At 38.1% G+C, this 21,115-nt stretch overlaps 2 protein-coding genes across 2 annotated transcripts in view; one reads left to right on the forward strand and one right to left on the reverse strand.

The window, feature by feature from the left end:
• The window catches only part of PEX3 (peroxisomal biogenesis factor 3), a 12,907-nt gene extending 1,234 nt beyond the window's left edge, over window positions 1-11,673 (forward strand). Inside the window, exons 3-12 of the mRNA XM_009998548.1 lie at window positions 909-990; window positions 4,530-4,573; window positions 5,690-5,814; window positions 7,140-7,206; window positions 7,298-7,352; window positions 7,720-7,876; window positions 8,775-8,845; window positions 9,524-9,646; window positions 10,804-10,900; window positions 11,288-11,673. Coding sequence (XP_009996850.1) covers window positions 909-990; window positions 4,530-4,573; window positions 5,690-5,814; window positions 7,140-7,206; window positions 7,298-7,352; window positions 7,720-7,876; window positions 8,775-8,845; window positions 9,524-9,646; window positions 10,804-10,900; window positions 11,288-11,371 — 905 coding nt within the window. The 3' untranslated portion in view covers window positions 11,372-11,673. The remainder of the gene's footprint in view (window positions 1-908; window positions 991-4,529; window positions 4,574-5,689; window positions 5,815-7,139; window positions 7,207-7,297; window positions 7,353-7,719; window positions 7,877-8,774; window positions 8,846-9,523; window positions 9,647-10,803; window positions 10,901-11,287) is intronic.
• Window positions 11,674-13,132: 1,459 nt separating this feature from the next.
• Window positions 13,133-20,691, reverse strand: FUCA2 (fucosidase, alpha-L- 2, plasma; the record flags this gene model as incomplete). Its single annotated transcript, XM_009998549.1, has 6 exons — window positions 13,133-13,296; window positions 14,750-14,858; window positions 16,157-16,347; window positions 17,675-17,885; window positions 18,482-18,821; window positions 20,487-20,691. Coding segments are annotated over 6 exons (1,197 nt in total), but the record flags the coding sequence as incomplete, so codon positions are not given.
• Window positions 20,692-21,115: the final 424 nt, after the last annotated feature.

A 21,115-nucleotide genomic window follows, 5' to 3' on the forward strand; every position in this document is an offset into this window, starting at 1 on the left:
GAGCAATAGATGAAAATGTTTATATTACACCACTGGTCTTTGGATTTTTGGAGAGGACATGGTAGGGTTAAGTTTAAGAAAATCCTTGTCATTCTTGTAAATACAGATCATTCAAAACTATTTCTATTCAACAAATTGGGCAGCATTTTCTTCTCCTGTTGAAATTTGTAGTGGCTTCATGGGTGGCTGCAAATGCTTTATTTGCACTGCTTACCCTGACATGAAGCAACCCTGGTATTTCATTTTCATCTTTTCCAGTTTGTAGCGCTAGGATTGATTTTGCTACAAGCACAAAATTTTTCTCTGCCCTTTGTTTTACAAGGTCCTTCTGTCTGGCAGCATGCATTCTTCTTGAGATTTTTCATATTTTGTTTGTATTACTTATTACATTTTGTGCATGCTTGCTGTACTTTTCCTGTCCCCATCATATAACATTAGACTGGACATTCAATATTCCTAAAGGAAAGGATTTTTTCCCACCAGCTCTCTTTTGTTTAAAACGTGCCTTTCCCTGCTTCTCTTGTTGGGGGAGAAAAATACCCCAAACAACATCAGATCTTCTCATTTGGAGAAATGCAACAGTGTAGATTCTCACCCGATGTTCTTCTGGGGAGAAGCTGCAGACACGTATGTGCAGATATGTGGGCTGTGGGGGCACATCTGCAGCCAGAGCCAAGATATGCCACCAGGTAAGGGCAGAGTTGTGCACAAGCTTGTAATAGGCACCCAGGTAATTGCACTTCAGAGTATCCCCAGGGTTTCCTTATTTTGTTTGTCCTCCCAGCTTTGCCTGTTGAGCAATGGGATTTACATTGTATAGCAGCTATTGAGTAAGAGCTAGGGATAGGTTTATGATTTTTTTTTTTAATGTTGACAATACTTCTTGTTTTTTCTTCTTCTCATAACAGTGCTGTCAATGCTTCCAACATTGAGGGATGCCTTAATGCATCAATTAAATTCTGAGAGTCTCACATCTCTTCTTAAAAATAGGTAAGACTGTTTTGTTGATTTTGTTAAAGATAACTTGTTTTGATCACAAGATAATTTTTTTCCAAATTATATATTTATAGATAGGATTTTGGTTCTGGGTTCTATTGAGTCACAGTTGTTAAGTATTTTGAAATCACCACATAAATATTTTGTCCTGTTAGATGCATTTAAATAGGTATGGCTGGAGTTTTCCAAAATTACAAGAAGTAACAGGTCCTTCAAGATGCTGCAATGAGAGCCAAGGTTTTTGTTGAATTGCTTATAAGATAAGCTGATAAAGCACTTACAGGGGCTAGTCCTCTCTTAGACAGGACGGAGTATCTTGACCGAGTTGTTGATGTTGTGTTTGTAAAAATATTTATGTAATCTTATCAAGGTCAGACTTGAATACTAGTGGAAAGTATCCAAGATGAGACTGCAAATGGATGTAAGCTATGAGAAGTAATTTCTTTTTCTTCTTGGTTTCCTTACAACTGCAGGAAGAAATCTCATATATAAGTTGCATAATAGCATACCTTAAAACTAGAGTAAACTGCTTGATATTTGGCACTGAGTAAAAGTGTTAGGTAGGCAGTTAACACATGGTTTCTGACTCACTCTAGACTGCCTTTCTCGTTTACCTCCCACTAGCTTATTATATATAGCTGTAACTTCAGCTGCCCAGCATTTAATGGATTACCTATCCAGTCATTGTCTTTTTTCAGTCAAAAACTCCCACAGCAAGGCAACAGAACATTGATATTTAAAGTAGGAATTACAGCCCGAACGATGTTTTTATAACAGATGATACGAGAATTTGCAAATCTAGTTGAATGTTGTTTGTCCCAAACAATAACAGATTAGATAAAAATAATTTTAATTAATATTTAGTATATTTGTAATAATAAGAGTTTTACTGAATGAAAAAATTAACCTGAATGAACAGGAGATATTGTGGATCACCAGATTTGTCTTCTGGACTGTACAGCAAAATAGTCTGCAGAGATCTGCAATCCTGTGTTTGATGGTGAAGACATATAATGCCTTAGATTGTCCTCTGTAGCATGTGTTCTTTTATCAAAATATATCTGGTATCTCTCATTTGTTTTGACTAGTTGAAACAGTTTATGGGTATGGTGACACACTTCTGAATTCCACTAATACCCATGAAAATAGAGGTGAGACTTTTGGATGTTATTGCTATGCATAGCTGAAAAAAAAAATATTAAAGTGCTGGTTATATGCAATATCCTGTAAGCTCAGCTGTCCATTTTGAGTGTATCTTACAGTGGAGTTTGTGTTTTAATGTTTCCCTTTTTTGCTTACACTGAAGACGTTTTAACTAGATGCTTGCAACTTTTTGAACTGAGAAGGTAGAAAAGGGCTTGGGAGGGCACAGATCATGGAATGAGCCATCAGGCCTCATTCCACTTTGAAGTGGGTCCGTGAAGAAGCTCTGCATTCTTGTGCTATACAGGGAGGTACAGATTAGTTTTCTTTCTACTTTGATTTGAGAATATGAGTCAAATGGCTCTGGACCTTTCAGTGCCATTGTTGTAGTACATAGAAAAGAGGACGTGGAGATTTACCTTTGTTCATGCCCCGGAAGATGTGTTCTTTTTCGGTGTTACTGATCATGTTATGACTTGGGTAAAGTCCTTTAACTTAAAATCTATTCAAGTCCTTAAATTCAAAACCTTTTTACATTGTTTTAGTAATTTGGGACAGCAAGTGGTAGCTTGGGGGTATAAGTGGACTGAAGTCTTCAGTCTTCCCTCTTCCTTTAAAGAGGGAGCAGCAAGACTGCAGATGTGTCTGTTGTTCACTTCTCAAAGCAATGTGATTGAATGAGATAAGGTGAAGTACCTGCTGCTGTAGCCTTGCAGATGTTGCATATCTCTCACCTATTCAACACTTAGCTTCATTCCAAACCTCTGGGTTTTTTGTGTGCATTGCTTTTTGCTTACATAGTGGGTAATGGTTTTCCAAATAAATCAATTTGAAATGAATGTTGAGTTTTGAGCAGCTGAGTCATAGTAAATTGCAGCAGACAAAGACTGAAAAATCCACTTCCACTGTTAGGCTTAATACTTGCAGACTTACACTGTTACCTGGCTTCTGCCTGAAGCTTCGTAAGGATGAGCTCTAGAATATATTTTTCATAGCAGATCCAAATCTAATTGGCTGACAATGGCGTATCTTTCATTCATCATTTGGCATGGGAAGCTTACCACTCCTAAGTAACAAATGTCATTTTAAGTCCTGTGATGTGTTTTATCTATATAAATATTACTGTATTTTTTAAGTCTTTCCTTTGCTTTGCTTTAGAATAGTTTTTAAAGCTGTTGATTTAGCTTGCAAAAAGGGAAGTATGTAAACTGTTTTTGCATGTGCCATGGATCCTTGTATCTTTTCCAGCTATACTTTCTTTAATATGTCTCTTTACTTTTTGGAGTTGTAGACTTAGTACTTTATTGTATCAGTTCATTTGCATTATTTCATAGCAGTGAGCTTAGAAATTGTGTCTGTGATACAATGGTCAAACTAATGCCAAAGTGCATATGTTGTGCCTATAAAGAGAAATTATTTCTGTTGAAAACTGTTTTGTTTGTTTTTTTATAAACTAGGTTATTGTAAAGTCTATATTAACCTGAACTATCTGTGCTAAATATTTGCGTTGATTCTGATCCTAAGAAGTGACCAAGTGTTTCTCTAAGTGACTATCACAAACCATGTGTTCCACAATAGATTGACAGTAGTCATGCTTTACTGGCAGCACTTAGCAGGCAAGATGGCTGAAGAAACATTTTTTGACTGTTTGCTTGCTCTTACCTCTACTTGTGCTGCTGTATTACTAACAGTACCTCTGGATAGTAGTCGTAAATTTGCAATGTACCTTAGGCAGTTCAGGTTTATCTATGCAATTTACAGTCTTGCTCTCTTGGCTGCAGAATACATAACATTTTAGGAATTGGCCACATCAAAAAAAAGTAAATGTAACTCAAGAAAAGAAGAAAGACCAATTTGTGGTTGTGTGGATGGCACAAGATTTCTTTTCTACAGATGGTCCTGATCTCTTCAGGTTTTGGTGATTAAATCCAAACTTTAAAACCAGGCAATGGTAAATCTTACAAAAAAGTAGGATATAGAAATTCCAATCCTGCACTTACTATGCACAGGTGTAGACAGGGGTGTACTGAACTGAGGTCTGCATTAAATATGTAGAGGATCAAGACCCCAGAAAGGTCACTTTGTATCATCAGTGGGCTCTTTGTGACTGCTTAGTGTAGTAATTCAAAATTGGTAAGAAGTGTATAACCTACATCACTGAATATTACTTTTATACATTAAAGTTTTAGTATATTTTCTGTGACTTCATAGTGTATTGTTTCTGTACTGCTTTCTTGAATGAGGCAAATCAATATGGACTTGAATTTTATCTGAATAATTATAGTAGCTAAATGAGCTCACCTTAGAGCACTAATATTTAATTGAACATATTCATTTCCAAGGAAAATATACTTTTTAATGTTTAATATTTCCATTTATGTTTCCTACAGGCCAGCAAACAAATTAGAAATATGGGAGGATTTAAAGATAATAAGTAAGTGGAAATGAAAGATTCTGTCTGCATAATATTTAGCATAAAATCTAAAGTGTCTTTCACACCCTTTAAAATGCACAGTTTACACAGGGTTGTTGTTTCAGTAGATGTGAAGACAGTGTAATACAGCATGTGGCAAACCTGCCTGCCCCTCCTGGCTAAAGCTCCTTATGAAGGGATTTTTCATAACCCTGTGGGAAGTTAGAAGCTCAGAGACAAAGATTTGTGTTGGTCCTGATGTTACTCTGCTCAAAACTTTGTGAGAGCATTCTGTTCCATCTCACTGTTGTGAGAACTTTGTGTGCCATCACAGAAAAATCAAACTATTTTTTTAGAAAATTCTATGCTGATCCTAGCAGAAAACACCAGTCAGAATGATAGGCCAGAAATTTCCTCTTCTCACACCCGTTTGAGAGCAACACCATAGCAGAAGTTATGAACCCCTTGGTTCGTCTTGTTATTTATTGGCTGATGGAAGCAGTGGAAGGGAAGGAAGAAGAGTGAGGTCAGAGAATTATGTAGTGAATAGTACTGAGCTTTTTTTACTACCTTTTCACACCTGTATAAGATCCTACTTCTGATCCAGCTCCTTTCTTCGTGTGTTCTTGCTACTCAGCATTTGTCCGTATTTATTCACATCACTTTTCCACATCTCCTCAGTTGCTTAGTGGCTGGTAGCTGATGCACATTTTAAATTTTTTTTCTTTATATATTAGCTGCTCCTGCCATAGGTAACTTTTTCCCCAAGCTGCTGTTATGCATTCTGTGTCTTAACTGCATGAGGAGGGCTAACATACTGTGTGTATTTCCTGGCCTAGTGAAGGAAGATGATTTGACAGTACATCCACTTTCCCTCTGGAGCAACCTGCATAATTCTTGTTTCCAAAATAACTTGTGTAACATGCAAAATTAATGGGACACTTTAGATGCAGCTCCAGCACGTTAGAGCCGTGACCATCCTGGTTATGTGTTATGAAAACGTGTGTTATGACAACTCGTGAGAGAAATGTGACTGTGTATTTAAAAATCGACCCTTTTTGAGTCTGGGAGAGCACTCTCCCTCCTTGACTCATCCTTATGTCTTTGACTTTGACCTTATTTTGTTGTCTCTTCCAGGTTTCACAAGAAGCATTGTAGCTGTATATAGCACCTGTATGCTAGTAGTTCTTTTGCGAGTCCAGTTAAATATTATTGGCGGTTACATCTACCTAGATAATGCTGCACTCTGCAAAAATGGCACAGTAAGTTTCCTGTTCTGTTTCAAAGGTAGAACTTCCTCTTTCTTGGAAGTGAAAGGATTACCTAGTGCAAAGTAAGAAGGGGATGGCTTAGCAGGGTTAGAATGAAAATAAGAATTCTTATAAGGGAGTGGGAGATGTGGAAGCAAGATACATTGCTGTGTTTTAACAGCCTCTGAATTTGGATGATTTGGTGATACTCTTGCTTAGCAAAATACTAGCAAGGTTGAAGAGTACCTTTTTGTCCACATTTGTATTGCTTAGTTACTTCATATCAAAACACCAACATAATTTGCTTTCATTGTAGTTTTGGAAATAGTAATAATGTGTGAATGATCCAAGATATGTATGCAAATGTTTAAAAATGCTTAGGTCTTCCTAACACATACATTAATCTCCCCATGTTAAATTTCCCTAGGATTAAAGAAGAAAATGTTGTCTTTGAAATTTTACTGTTTTGTTTAACTCCAGAAGGCCATCTACCTAAATGTCTGTAGGTGAGGACCAAGCAAGGTAGAAGACTTGGGGTTTGTTTATATAGTGTATCTATCACTGCACAATAAAAATAGATCAGTGCCACAGAAAGCAAGTACCCACTGGAGAGAGTAAGATCTTCAGATTATTGATGTCTCATTTAAAAATAATGGATACAAACTTAGATTAGTTCTCATGTGTCCTGTGATGGCTCCTGCTGAGAGTCAAGGAACAAAATGTCAAGGCAGGTCTGAGAAAAGCTTTCATTAGGGAAGCCGGGGTTGATGAAGGTCATGCTTTGTTTTGAAAAACCTGAACAAGCTTTTTCTAAAACAGCAAGCTGAGTTTGCACTAGAAATGTGTTTCCTCTGTTATTTTTCCAGTAGAGAAGTGGGTTGTCAGGGCCAACTCTGAGGCGTTCTGCTGGAGCAAATTGGAATCATGTCTCAGTTCGTGAAAGCTGCTTTTCTATCAGATAAGCTTTTGTTAGGGTTGAGCATAAATATCCTATCCCACTAAGTTAAATTTTTGAGGTGGTGGAGGGTCTAGTTTTACCTGCAATGCAGTTTTTTTAAGAGACTTCCCTATTTATGGGGGAAGAGACTTTTCTGTGCCGCTGATGATCAAAGAGCTCTGTATAGTATTGAAGAGAAGAATTCAGAGGAGTTATGGAAGATCCATGGTTTGATGACAAGAAGAGAGTCAGAAGCTACAATTTTGTGAGAATGGGGGAATCCATCTGCTGCAGGGTATTATAAAGATTAAGGAAATTGTTTGCAACAGGTTTGAAATTATTTGTGCATTGTTCTCTACTGTTGACATTTCACAGAATTGTGTATTGTTTTTCTCCACAGACACCACTAGCTCCCCCTGAAGTTCAGCAGCAATATTTATCAAGTATTCAGCACCTCTTAGGAGATGGTATGATGCTTATAAGTTAACTGCACCTACAAAAAGCTACTTTTTTCTTGAGCAAATCATTAAAATAATTTTGACACTTTTCTTGTTTTAGGACTGACTGAGTTAATAACTATTGTCAAACAAGCTGTGCATAAAGTTTTTGGAAGGTAAGAGTCTGTATGTCTTTGTGATTAGCTTTGAATGTGTATTGTGATGACTGTTGCCAAGACAGCACCAAGCCTGCCTGAGTTCAGGAAGTGTTTGGATGATGCTCTCAGACACATAGTGTGATTCTTGCACAGGGACAGGAGTTGGACTGGATCCTGATGGGTCCCTTCCAACTCAGCATATTCTATATCCTATAATTCTATGACTTTTTCCAAAATAATGCTTTTATTATAGCAGACTGCATCTGCCAGTGCTAACCCATACAGCAGATTGAGATCCTGTTGCTTGTGAAAATGTTGTTTGTAGGAGAACAAAGCATCATTATTCATTTTGCAATCAACACTGTAGCCTTTTTTTCCTTTCCAGTATTTCCCTTAAGCACACCTTATCTCTTTTGGAGCTGGAACAGAAACTTAAAGATATCAGGAAAGTGGTGGAACAGAAAGATTCAGATCATATTGCATCTTACTCTCCCTTATGCCATTATCTGATGCCAGATGAAGAAAACCCCTTGGCTACCCAGGTACATGTTAGTTTCTTTCATCTACCTTTTTTCATTCTAGGTGTTTTCTTTTGGGGAGCATAAGTCCTCTAGTTGTTCCATGGCATCTGCGCCTTTGTTAAATGGCAATGATTCTTCCATCATAAATCAAGTGTCCTTCTCTCTTCCATCTAGGCAAAGTTCTTTCTTCAGATTTGATTGAAAATAAGTGTAATCTTCAGAATGTCAGCTCTGAGCTCAGAAACAGCCTGATTACTCTTTTCAGCCTGTGATGTGTGCTGTAACACTACAGCTTAACTCAGCCCTAAGCTGAACTGTATGATCTTGTGCTTGTGTACTAGCAAAGATCATGGACAGATGGAGCATCTTGTCTGATGCACAAGAAGCCAATGGTGTGCTGGAGTCCTTTGTTGCTTTGGGATGGAGAATGAACAGTAGTCAAGAGAAAGGTGTATCTGATCTCAGTTGTAACGTAAAAATAATCTCCTAAATTTTCTAAAGTGTTTCCCTTCATCCACACTACAAGTTGGAGGAAGCTCATTCTTAACTTGATGATTATAGCAACATAAAGAAGAAACTTATACTTCGGTGTGTGACTATGTGCACTCATCCCTTTAACTTAAGCTGATATGCAGAGTTGATTTCAGTTTTGGAGGTTAGAAGTGGAAAAAACACATTGCTCCATTAGTCTCAATTAGTATTTCCTGCTATTATTTGTTTTAGTTTTTAAAAAAATCCTATAGTGACAGTTTAAAAGGGAAATTATAAAGCATCTGATTTACAACAATAAAACTTTTCTTTTAAACAGATTTGATTTACACATCTTGAATTAATTCCATTTTACCAAACTCTTATATTTCTACTCTTATTCTTACGGTTGCCAATGGATTTCTTACTAAATTGTCTTTGCTTTTTCTAGGCCTGTGGACTCACAGAAAGAGACATTGCTACAATTAAATTACTTAATGAAACTAGAGATATGCTAGAAAGGTATAGAGAAGTATCCTGTATTCATATTACACTTTTCCTCACAACTATTGTTTATGTAAGACAATTACTTTCCTAGAAAAAGCTGTCAACTTTCATTTGAGAAATGTGACCACTCTGCTGCACTGAGTTTTTATATTCCTTAATTGGAGGCTGGGATTTTCAAATTTAAGAGCTCCAAAGGTACTCCTTTTCTGCTAAAGCAGGGTAAATTGAGAGTTATTTTATTGGATTTACGTGCTTTGATAAAAAGAACACCAGTTTTGGCTTATCAGAAATTATTTTTAATGCATGCTTTTGAGAGTGGTTTTATCTGCATCTTTCTACTGCAAAGTAATAGAAATTGAAGCTTCTATAATAAACATTGAATATGAGGGAATTGAGCCAAATGTCAGACTATTTCTACCATTCATCTGGGGCATTTTAATGATGTGTCTTCTATGTATTACTTAGTAAGAATGCTTTAGATTTTTCTGGGGTTTAGTAATCTTATGATAGAGTGCAGGTCATTGATTTCTTTGCTGTAGAGCTCATCTGTCTTGAGGTAGCTGTGCTAATGGCCTCTTGTCTGAGTCACACATTGACCCTTATGGGAGGGACAACTATAGCACTGAATAGTTGCTGGGGTTTTTGGTTTGAAAATATAAATCTGAGGAATCAAACTTTTTTTTTTTTCTTCAGTCCAGACTTCAGCACAGTTTTGAGCACATGTTTAAATAGAGGATTCAGTCAACTGCTGGACAATATGGCAGAGTTTTTTAGACCTACTGAACAGGACCTCTCGAAGAATGGCTCTGTAAATAGGTACATGTTTTCTTTTGTTGTGGTTCTCGTGTGAATGCTTTGTGTTCATAGTGAATTCCAAAAACAGGCTAATGAATTTTCCTGCCGACTTGACATTCTTGTGCTTCTTGCTTTTGAAGAATAAATGCAGTCTCCTTATTTCAGTCAAATAGACAGCTAGGAGTATTGCATGCTTCTTCCCACCTATGAAATCACTAGAACTTAGGGGAGGCATCTTTTCCCACCATTACTTGCAGATCTAGAAGTAGAAGCCAGAAGACCTATGGCTTCCTTCTTGCCAATGCTGTGCAAGCAGCCAGCCTTTCTTGCCAAGGGGGATTTACCCACTGGGGGCAACTTGTGAAACATGTATTGAGTAGTACATCCCCCGTGAGGCTGTGAAGAGGATAGTGGTCCCCTACAGTCAGCATCCAAGCTCTGTACACCCCCCACATAGTTCTCATGGTGTTACCATGATTCTCCAGATACATGTAGCTGAAGCACCTACACAGCTTTAGGTTCTTTCCTGGCATGCTGAATAAAAGATACTAACATTCAGGACCTTCTGCTTCTTCCTTAGAAGGCTGTGTAAAGATAGCTTTTATTCTGAAGCTAACCTTGGTTTTTAACAGTGGAGTGCTACAAATCCAAAAGCTGAGTTCAGGTCCTTGAAGTTTTATTTCTAAAATATTAAAATTAAAACCTTAAATAATAACTGGGTTTATGTATGTTTATTTTAATAAGCTGTTGGCACTCAAATATTCATGTTTTTATTTCAATAGATACTATTTACATCATTTAAAATATGCCAAAGGCTGTAGTTTGGCTGTCTGTCCTAAGCCTATTTTAGAGTTTGAAATAGTGTGAGATTATAGACTGGCACTTCCAACAGCTGTTTATGTACACATATGACTCTGGTTAAACCATATTTCTCTTGCATGAGAAGCAAGTGTGAAACTGTGTGTTGCAGGAACACCAACTGGAATTTGCTTTGGTGCTTCTCTATATTAAAAGAAGGCCTTGATGGGGGGGAAAAAAAACCCCTTCATCTGTGCATTTTAGTTTGCAGTCTTTCAACTCCTAATTTTGAAGGAGTAATTACTTAGAACTGTAATAATCACAGTTCAGTGACTTTAATGTCAGAGGAGGTCTAGGTCAATATTTTTCATTTTTTCTAGTCTTTCCAGTGTCAGTCTTCCTCTAGCCAAGATAATTCCAATAATAAATGGACAAATCCATTCAGTATGCAGTGAAACACCCAGCCACTTTGTTCAGGTAAGAATCTTGCTTCTTTAAAATATCCAAGTAAAATTTTGAAGAGTGTTGTGTATTTTGTTTTAATAACACAGCTAATTCTGTTTAATTTGTATTAAAAAAAAAAAGTAGAAACAATTGGAATATGTTAAACGTTTTTGTAAATTTGTATCTTCCACAAATATGCTATTTTTCTTGAACATCTTCCTTCTGCTAAACTGTGCAGAAGCATGAAAGGGTCTCTGGACTTGGTTCTGTTTGCATTTCTGCCCATAAAGCTTTCTAAAGTGACAAATTTGAGTTACATCTGTGTGGGAGTGCCAGGTGCTTTTCTCATCATGATGTACTGCAGTAAAACCAGAATAGATGTGTTTTATTAAGCAAATGTATTCTTTAAATTTCTTTCAGGACCTGTTGATGATGGAACAAGTGAAAGATTTTGCTGCTAATGTTTATGAAGCTTTTAGTACCCCTCAGCAACTAGAGAAATGAACAGCACATTTATAGGAATAGATGGTGTATTTATAACAAACCCCTTGTGACTACTGATGAGACTTGGGTTTATTTTATAACAGTGTAGGAGTGGTAGACGAGCAGAAAGAACATTCTGAAAAAAGTGGGAGTGAGCCCATATTTGTTCTAATAGAATTCTGCTTCAAAAACCCATTAAAAATATTATTGTTGAAAGAATTGTTGTATGTAAAGACTTTTCTATTAAAAAAGTGGTTAAACTCTTCTATGATTCATTTATTGCATCTGAAAGGCATCTGGTGGCAGTATTACAAGTTACTAACAAATGCGTTTGTTTGCCTGGGGTGCCTAAGTTTTGGGGAAAAAAACTAATGATAGTGATCTAAGAATAGCACAGAGCAGCAGAAGTAATAAGGCTTCTTTCTTCTCTCAATTTCTTGTTTTTATAAAGGAAAGTTATTTTTTTCCTTACCTTTACCAATGATACTCCAAAGAGTCTCTCCCTCTTCAGAAAGCCGTTGCCAACTGATGCACATTCCTCTTGAACAAGCTGAGGAGGGAAGTGCTCTCTGGCACTTAATACTGAAGGAACGTGGATTTTTTCAAGTTCTCTTGTTGATGCTGTTCAAACAACTGCACTGTACACATTAACCTGTAAATATTTTATCTTAATTTGTATTAATTTTGAGCCCAATTGTATTTTAATAAAATATTTTAATGTAAAATTTGTGCGTGTATTAACGTTACTAGCAGGAAAGGCAGTAACCTATTTTGGCCCATCACTTTAAACCTTGACATAGTTGAAAGAGTAAATTCAATTTATACAGGAGCAGTTTTGCACTTACTAAAGAAAAATAAACCCTTGGTGTCCACTTTTTGTTGTCCTACACCTCCCCCTCTGCAAGCTTCAAACTGCAGCTCTGTCCCTACAATTGGGACAGGTTGAGCTTGAGAATTTTTCTAGTTGGATATAGTCAAGCCTCTGTTTAAAATGCTGTTTCTGTCAGAACTGGGGATCCCTAGCTACTCTTGATTATTTATCTTTTTAAAAAAAATAGTCATTGAAGTATAGGTTTTGTTTAATAGTCCACAGAAGGCACCCTAGTAAATGTTTAAAACCAATGTAAACAAGAATCAGTTTTAACCATATAAAATTATACAAAACAGCAAAAAATCCCTCCCACTTGTGTCCCAGTAACACATAAAATTACTCAACAGCAGGAACATGTAAAACTAATGAAAAATCAAGATGTGCAAATGCACATCCTCCATCCATTTGTGATTAATTTCTAACCCTTTATAGGACTGCTCTTGCAGATATGTTACCCTTCTCAGCTGAAACACACACAACTGGACAGAGTTTCTTTTTCTTAAAGCTGAGAGTTTTTCCTGTACAGATTTGTGGCAGTTAGCTTTCTTGCATTAAAGAAGACCTACAACTGGCTTCTGTGCATTTGCTGCTTGCTCTGTTGAACCCTGGCTTGAGCTAGTTTTGTCCTTACGGTTTTAAAAATCTAGTACCTGTTTTTCTCCCCCCTCTTCACATAACTTGGCAAGGAACTGACTTAAAAAAAAAAAAGTGGAGAGGTCAAGGTAGATGCTCAGTTTTCATACAAGTTCAAAGAAACAAAGTCTATGCAGAGATCCAGATGTCTGCTGCTGGATGTCAGGTTCATTATATTCCAGCCCACCTTTCATAACAAAGTGAAATAATTGATGTTTCTCAAGCAAGAAGGAGTTAGAAACCAATGATGAGAAACAAACATCAGGATTGCCTACTAGCCAAGGCTCCAGCAGTGTATGGCTCAGTTTATGTCAGTCAGTTGCAAAGTCCAGCCCCACTGACATGGCAATTGCTTAGGAGTTAATTGAGGTAGAGCTATTGCAATTCCCTTTTCACCCAGTGCAACCCATTTCAGCAGCTCCGTGTAGCCAGCCAGCTTTACCTGAGATAGAAACATACACTATAATTAGAACAGTGCCTTTTCAAAGTGCGTATGAGTGCAAAAGTGACAAAAATAATGGTATTCCTTAGCTACTTGACTATCCAACTATCCTTAAATGCTACTTACCAACCCAATCAATGATAAAACGATTAAAGGTAGTAACCAGAAAAATACTTGCACAGTAGTGAAGCTAGTGATGTTTGGTCTTGAGAAGTACTTGGGTCTGTAAAAGGAACGTAAACACTTTCCAGAGGTGTTTGGGATGGGATTTGGGTCTAAGCAGGGATCCAGGTATCACAGTATGTAGCTTTGTAGCAACTTGTTCTGAAATGCCTGTTTCCCATGATGAAATCTGTAGGCTTGAGCAAGCAGCTTCTTACAGTGCAGCCAGCTATCTCAGAACAAAGCTGCCCTTAAGAACATCTCCACTAAGAATACAGAAATAGGCTTTATGGTGAGACACTTATGCCAGGTGGTAAAATGTAAAAAATAGCGGAGCAGCTGAAGGAGCAGGCTCTGCCCCTGGGGAACATCACTCTCTAGTGCATGTATAGTCTAAATGCCTCTACAAAATTCAAGATGCATCTACGTCATTTCTGAAATTACTCATCCTTCCTTTCCACAGAGCTGTAGTGGCACTAATTAGATTCTTTTCATGTGGAACCAGACCAGAAGCAACAATCCAGAACACATTTAACAGAGCTAATGGATATCCAATGCATGATGAGACCAGGACAGAGCCAAGCCAAAGTGAATCTCCATCTTAAATGCACAGTTGCTGAGTCCTGAGTACCAGCTGTTCTGCTCTACAAATCTGCTTCCATTGGGTTATGGTACTTGCTAGTGTATGTGTGGCATTGGTGTCCTCAATGTGACCACTGCTTGCTCTGAGACACATCTAGGGTCGCACTTATTTACTGTTTAGCATCCCTGGGCAACGGAAACCTCTGTGCACTTTCCCTTTCCCCAAGGCTTTGACTTGACACTACTGCACTTTTCCAGAAATCACAATATTGCCAAAGGCATGAGGATGGGTATTTGTAAAGAAGGGTCATGCTGAGTTGATAGTCTACACAGGAAACAGGAGGTGCACAGGGTTTTTTTTCATGCTACTTGGCCTCTTTTTCTGATCCTTAGCTTGCAAGCTAAAACTTATCCCAGCAATAATTCAGTCTAACTTTGTTGGAGAAGAAACATCCCAGTGGGAAGACTGTGTCAAGGAGGTCCCAGAATGAAAGCAAACATTTTGCTGGATCTCTTCCAACGTACTCAGTCCTAAAAGCTATGAATTCCCAAAGATGTCAGAAACTAAAATAAACGCTGATGGAACATGGAAAATCGTAGAGGTGTTTTGCTTCAGCGTACATTCATTTCTTGCACTGTGCATTAAAAGCCTCACTGTTTTAAGGGGGTAGGGGGGGAAGCAGAAGGGTGTGGAGTATGTTTCTTTTACCTGTGTTTCTCCAAGCTTAGCCTGTGGCTCACCAAGTTCCAGAGTCCCAGAGACTGGCCAGTTCAGGAAGATAGCATTAACTTTGCCTTCTTTAGGGCTGAAAGTGTACCTGGTTGGAAACAGGGAACAGAGGTGCATGTCAGTTCTTCCTTTTACATTTTCTGGAGTGATTCAGAGTGCTTTCAAGACTGGAAAAGCAGATTTGGAAAGTCAGCATTGGAACAGGCTGCCCAGGGAAGTTCTGGATGTCCCCTCCCTGGAAGTGTTCAAAGGCAGGGTGGACGGAGCTCTGAGCAACCTGGTTTAGTGGGAGGTGTCCCTGCCCATGCAGGGGTGTTGGAACTAGATGACCTTTAAGGTCCCTTCCAACCCAAACCACTCTGTAATTCTATGAATCTATTAATTACTTTTTCACATATATAACTATCTTTTCAGACAATTTATGTTCTTTAATAAAATACTGTTCCTTGAAAATATTTTCGAACAAACTAGAGGTAATTCAGACTATTAAAGAACTGAATTTAGAGGTAAACATCCGTAGTAACTTTAGCAAACATACTGCTCACTGTAGTGCTCAGCCATGTAGGAAGGAGGTACTTGCAGAGCAAGGGGAATCATTAACAGATTCTTGTGGGTTATATTCAGAAAAATATGGTCATTCACATCAATACACAAACATACAGATATTCCCCTAAAAACACATAGTAAGAGCATGTGTGACAATAAAGATTCCACCTCGCATAGCTGTTGTTTTTTTTTAAACTTAATTTCAGCAGATGTTATCTGCAGTATGTCCTTGGAAATCTTATGGCATACACCTGAAGAATGCCTCTTTCCTTCCTTCATGCAGTTATAATTTTTATTGCTCTTGGAAGTAGTTTTACTAGACAGTCAATAGTTCAGCCAAATTGTATGGGGAACAGGAGTAAAAAGGCCCACTGAGGCAGTGAAGAGGGTCAAAACAAAACCACTGATGGGTAAGTAGAGCCGCTACAGCCGCCTTACAGCAGCTATACGGTGCAGAGGAGAGCCCAGAGATGGGCTGAATTTGATGACCAAACAATTGCATTTTTACCTTAAAAAATGAGAATATGCTAGACTGATTTATAGTTTATTTCTCATTTAACAGCAACATCAAGTATTCCTTTGTACAGATACTTCATAGCAGTTTTATATTTCTGGATTTTTTTTTAGTAGTTTCTGTTTCCAGCTACACTAAGAAGCACAAGATAACTAAGGAAACAGGCAACCTTCCCTTCAGCCTTGGCATCATCCTGAAACTATATTCTTCACAGCACGCAAAGCTGGATGGCGATTCTGTAGCACCGAGTCATCAAGAATTTCAAAATTTCACATGCACCACTGCTGCTGCTTTATGCAGCCCATGCTTTGATTCAGTAGACGTACCACACTTCAGGTGTGACTGTGTCATTCTGTGCTCTCCATGGCTTCGTTCCATAGATGGCTTCCCCATTGACCTTCAGCCAGGCACCCATCTGCCTCAGGCGTTCCTCAAATATCACAGCAATGCGACCATCGTGAGTGGGCCCGATGTTCATCAAGAGATTTCCTCCACAAGACACCGTTTCTACAAGTTGCTGAAATGTTTTTAAACATATACACAGAGAATATGGTTACAACTAATTAAATCATATAGTTGAAGTTCCTTCTAAAGCCAGGCATGCTACTTCAGACTGAGGAATTGAACAAGTTTTGTTACTATTGCATGTTTAGACTTCGGGGATAACCCTCAACAGTAAATACAAAATTTAAGCTTCCATAAAACAAAGTTTTGCTGTCAATTTTTATGGATGAAAACAGCCCAAAATACATTTGTGCACCAATATGCTTGACTGAACCCCAGAGGTTTTTAGTATTTTGACTTCTGCAGGAATTTAATGAGGTTTTCTACCAACAGAATAGATAACAGACCATAGGAGAATAAAGCTAATGGATGCCAATTCACTTCTACTGAAGCTGAGAAAAGCAACTTCTTACTGTCTTTGATGCTCTCCCTATTTTACAGAGATATCTGTAAATTTCTAGAAAGAAACCCTGTATAGAGTCCATAAATATTTGTGTTCACATCCCCACTGCTCTCCTGAGATCACAGATTGAGATGCACAAGTCTGAAGAACAGACAGCTGGAGACAAGCTACTGGATTAATTAAAACTTTCTGCCTCTGCAAAGAGGTTACTTCAATTTGAAACTGCCTTTTGCAAGGACAGTACTAAGATTTGGATTAAACAACAATAATAAACAACTGTCCCCTCACTACCTGAATTTTGCAATTAAATGCATTGTACCCGAAAGACAAGTCTTCCTTTCATTCAGTTTGCCTGTGCTTCAAATCTTTAATACCTTAGACTAGCAAAGGGAATCAATGTTCTATTAACATTGTTCACCTGCATCTGCAAGTGTTTATGTCTGTAATGCCTGTGCTGGTTTTTTTCCTTAAAAGAAATGGGATGAAAGGAAAGTTTCTTGCTACAAAGCAAAAAGTCTATTAAGAGTTATAAACTGTTTCTAGATAGAAAGGGGAAAAGATGTAGCCTTCAATCAGTTCCTAAACAGGAACTGTGAAACTGCTCCTGTTTGCTGCTCATCAACTTAGAAGTGAAGTTACAAGAAAAATTTGGTGGAAAAGGTAATTATGAGTCTATCCAGATCAGTCTTCTACGAAACTGATGGAATTTTTTCTAGATAGTTTTTCTCTTAGTATTTTCTATAAAATGGACAAGAACTATTCCATCCTGTGAGTGTGAGGCACCAAATTAACAAAATTATTTATCATTTCATTGATTCCTTTCTTCTTTATTAAAATAATATTTTTTCTACAAATAGATACAGTTTGGAAATGTTATATAGTGTAATAATCTGCGGAAGAATCAGAGGCTGCAGGCAACTCCTTTCTCCCACTGTACCTTCACCAAGTCCTGGATAGTCAGGTAGTCATCAAGCTGTGCGTCCCTCCTGTAGCCCCACGAGCCCCTGTCAATAGTCATACAGTTCTCCCACTTGTGAGGCAGGAGGTGTCCAGGGTTATACCGGTCACTACAGGTGTAGAAGCCACCATGTGTACAGATGCTGCCAACTCCCCAGCGGTCATTGGTCACAACTGTGTCCCGGACTGGACTGCAAACAGAGAAATGTTGTGATTTGCATTCTATAATACACTGTTACAGCCAGTCACCCTGCCCCTGCACACCCAGAAACTAACATTTAAGACAACTTCTGTACTATTAATTTACTATGATCAGATGAAGCGCAATTTCAGGAATCCTATTCTCATCCTTTGCTATTGAAAGGTCCAGATTGGCATTTCTTAGGGAAATCTGCTCCAGACTTTGACAGGAGGTCTGCCAGAAATCACCCTGCACTTCCTATCTCAGTCTGTGATGACCACAACGTATCCAGCTTCTCAAATTATCCTGCTATCCCTTTGTCTGCACAGTAGATGATACTTAAGGAATAACAAGATTAGGTAGATGAGTCAATACCATCTTAACTGATTAATTTGCAAATGTGGCTAAAAAATATGAAACAGTAATTTTCTAACGCAAGCTTTGATAGTCCTACGGAAGACCTGGATTTTGAAGTTCAGGAAAATTAATATTTAGCTACATCCTTGTAAGCAGAGGTTACAGGTTCCAAAAATTATACAGAAAATAAGACAAAATAGACACAGAGCAGAATTTCAGATAAGGAGTGAAACCAACATAATTATGTACCTGTCATTATACAGCCAAGCCAAGAAACCAGTGCTGTTCCAGTAAGTATCTGGTGCATTTCCATTCCCATCAGACCAAATTATTTCTGGTTGGTATTTCATGACAATTTCATAGAGCTCTGGTAATGATTTACTGGTTGGAAACTTTCTTGTCTTGAAGACATTGGTGGCATCCTCAAGGAAGAGAGGATTAAACCATTCAAACAGGGAATGATATAACCCAAAACGCAAGTCAGTCCTGTTTCTAACAGATACAGCCAGTTCAGCCACAAGATCTCGTTTCGGTCCCACATCAACAGCATTCCAGTTCCAAGAATATTTGGACCCCCACAAAGTAAAGCCTGAAAAGAAAAAACCTGAAGGATAAGAAGGGGAAGCAGAACTACCCTCTTTCTGGCAAATACTCTGTTGCAAAAAAAATAAAGTACTAAAAATCATGTATGTAATAAAACTGTCTAAAGCATGCCTGCCAAATACTTTGCAAGTGTGTTGCAAAAAAATAAAGTACTAAAAATCATATATGTAATAAAACTGTCTAAAGCATGCCTGCAATCTGTTTATGCACGATGACAGCAGGCACAACACCAGATACATTTATGTATACATACACATATGCATTTATATTTTCCAGTTCTGCATTGCTCAGGCTAATTACTCCTCCCTCCTTAAGTGTTCATTCCACTCAGATGTCCCACTTAAATTAACCAAAAATATCGCAACTTTGTAGGCATCTGCATTTTCACTGAATGTATCAAATGTGAACTCTGAAGACACATTCAACAACCGGAAGATAAAATGTTTTCTTGGTTGCAGAATGCACAAGTTATAGTTTACATTCAAAGACTTCCTCTTTCTGTTTACATCTTATGCAAATGTTCACTTTTCATTTATCTTGACATTTTTAACAGCTCAGTGCATGTATATAAGCAGAGTACAGAAACTCCTGAAACAGCTTTTAAAATATCAGTGTTAAATATCAGTTTAAATGTTAAATGATGTTTCAGACACCCAGCAATCCAGCACAAGTGCTTCCAAGCCCTGCTGCACTGCAGACTTAGACCATGGCCAAAGGAGCTCCATTCTCACCTTCCAACTGCTTTATACTCATTGCCTAATAAATCTTGCAAAGTTTTCATTAACTGGATACATGCAATTGTATCATCTAGACAAACAAGATAAAAATTCATGCCCAAGGCTACAGGACAGATTAAATGAATCATGGTTCCTTTGAAGTCACTGGCAATGACAGCATGGGCATTGTCAAATTCAAGATTTTATCTGTGTCAGAGCCGAGATTAAAATTCACAAGTTACTAGTCGTGAACCTTCATCTCCACAAAGACAAACAACATTCACTAGATGTACTGTCATACTCCATCTTAGTATTTATACTTTCATATTTCCTTCCAACCACTGTATTTTTCTTTACTTTTCTCTGCAAAGCATGTTACACCTACAGTGCCCAAAACCAAATGTGCTTGTAAAGCTATAGGCCTGGTTCAAGGTTTTGGCTTCTGTGCACTGCATTAGGAAGTACACCCTGTGTACGTTTCTAATTCTGAAGTTGACTCCTGGAACATATTCCTAAATGCCTTGGAGAAATTCACAGAGCTTATAAACTGCCTATACACAGCAGCTCTCCATATGTTCAACAGGGCAGAATTCATTTTTGTAGTTTCTTAAGCAATAAATTGCACAATAAAATTAAACCATGACTACTTCAGGAAGCACAGCTGCCTGCACGGCTTCAGACTGTCTTACCTACAGCAAAAGAACAATGGCACAATCTATTTTTCCTCCTACACACATTCCATGGACACAGCTTTTGTGTAAGAGACAGCAAAATGCACACATTCCTGGAGTCGTTTGTTCCCTCTTTGGCTGGGCTGGAACAGGTAAGGCTGCCTGGCTTTCTCTATCTCTCTTAGCAGGCTGGAAGGTCACCTGGATTTTTCTTCTGTTGACAGAAATACAACAATTACTAACATTCACAAACCTTCCACTTACCTTCATGATGCTTTGAAGTTAAGACAACATATTTTGCACCTGAAGCCTTCAGAATATCTGCCCACTGGTTGGGATCAAAGAATTCTGCTGTAAACAGTGACCCAAAATCCTCATAACTGAACCCAGGTGGGTAATTGGCCTCCATAAATTTCACATAGGGCTCTCTCTTTTCCTTCTGCCAGTACCACCTAAAAACATAGACAAAAACATGGTTTAGGCAAAGAAAAGAGAATTAAAATTATCAACTTGTATTTGCATTCTCACTGAGAGGCACATGCACTGGGGGTACCAGACAAAATAAGACAAAATTGCTCCAGAACAGTATTGTTTATCAAATGTTTCCTTTTCTCTGTCCTCTTTTCCCATGCTCTACATTTTTCAAACACTCCACTTTGGAAAGGTCCTCGGATTTCATAAGGAGAAATGAAAGCAGCTACACTTTCAGAATAGAAAAATGGCAGTCTTGTTCAGTATCCAAATCCCAAAACCATACTAGAGAGCACAGGTTCAGTCCATGTAAGCAGCTCAGATGGCACAAGGAATGCACTTTTTCTGGACTAACATGACTCACCCTCAAGTCTCACACATCAGCTACCTGGCACCTCTGCTCTGCCCCTTACACTGCAGCT

This window comes from Chaetura pelagica, unplaced genomic scaffold (genome assembly GCF_000747805.2).
Source record: "Chaetura pelagica isolate M959 unplaced genomic scaffold, ChaPel_1.0 scaffold455, whole genome shotgun sequence".
Lineage (NCBI taxonomy): Eukaryota > Metazoa > Chordata > Aves > Apodiformes > Apodidae > Chaetura > Chaetura pelagica.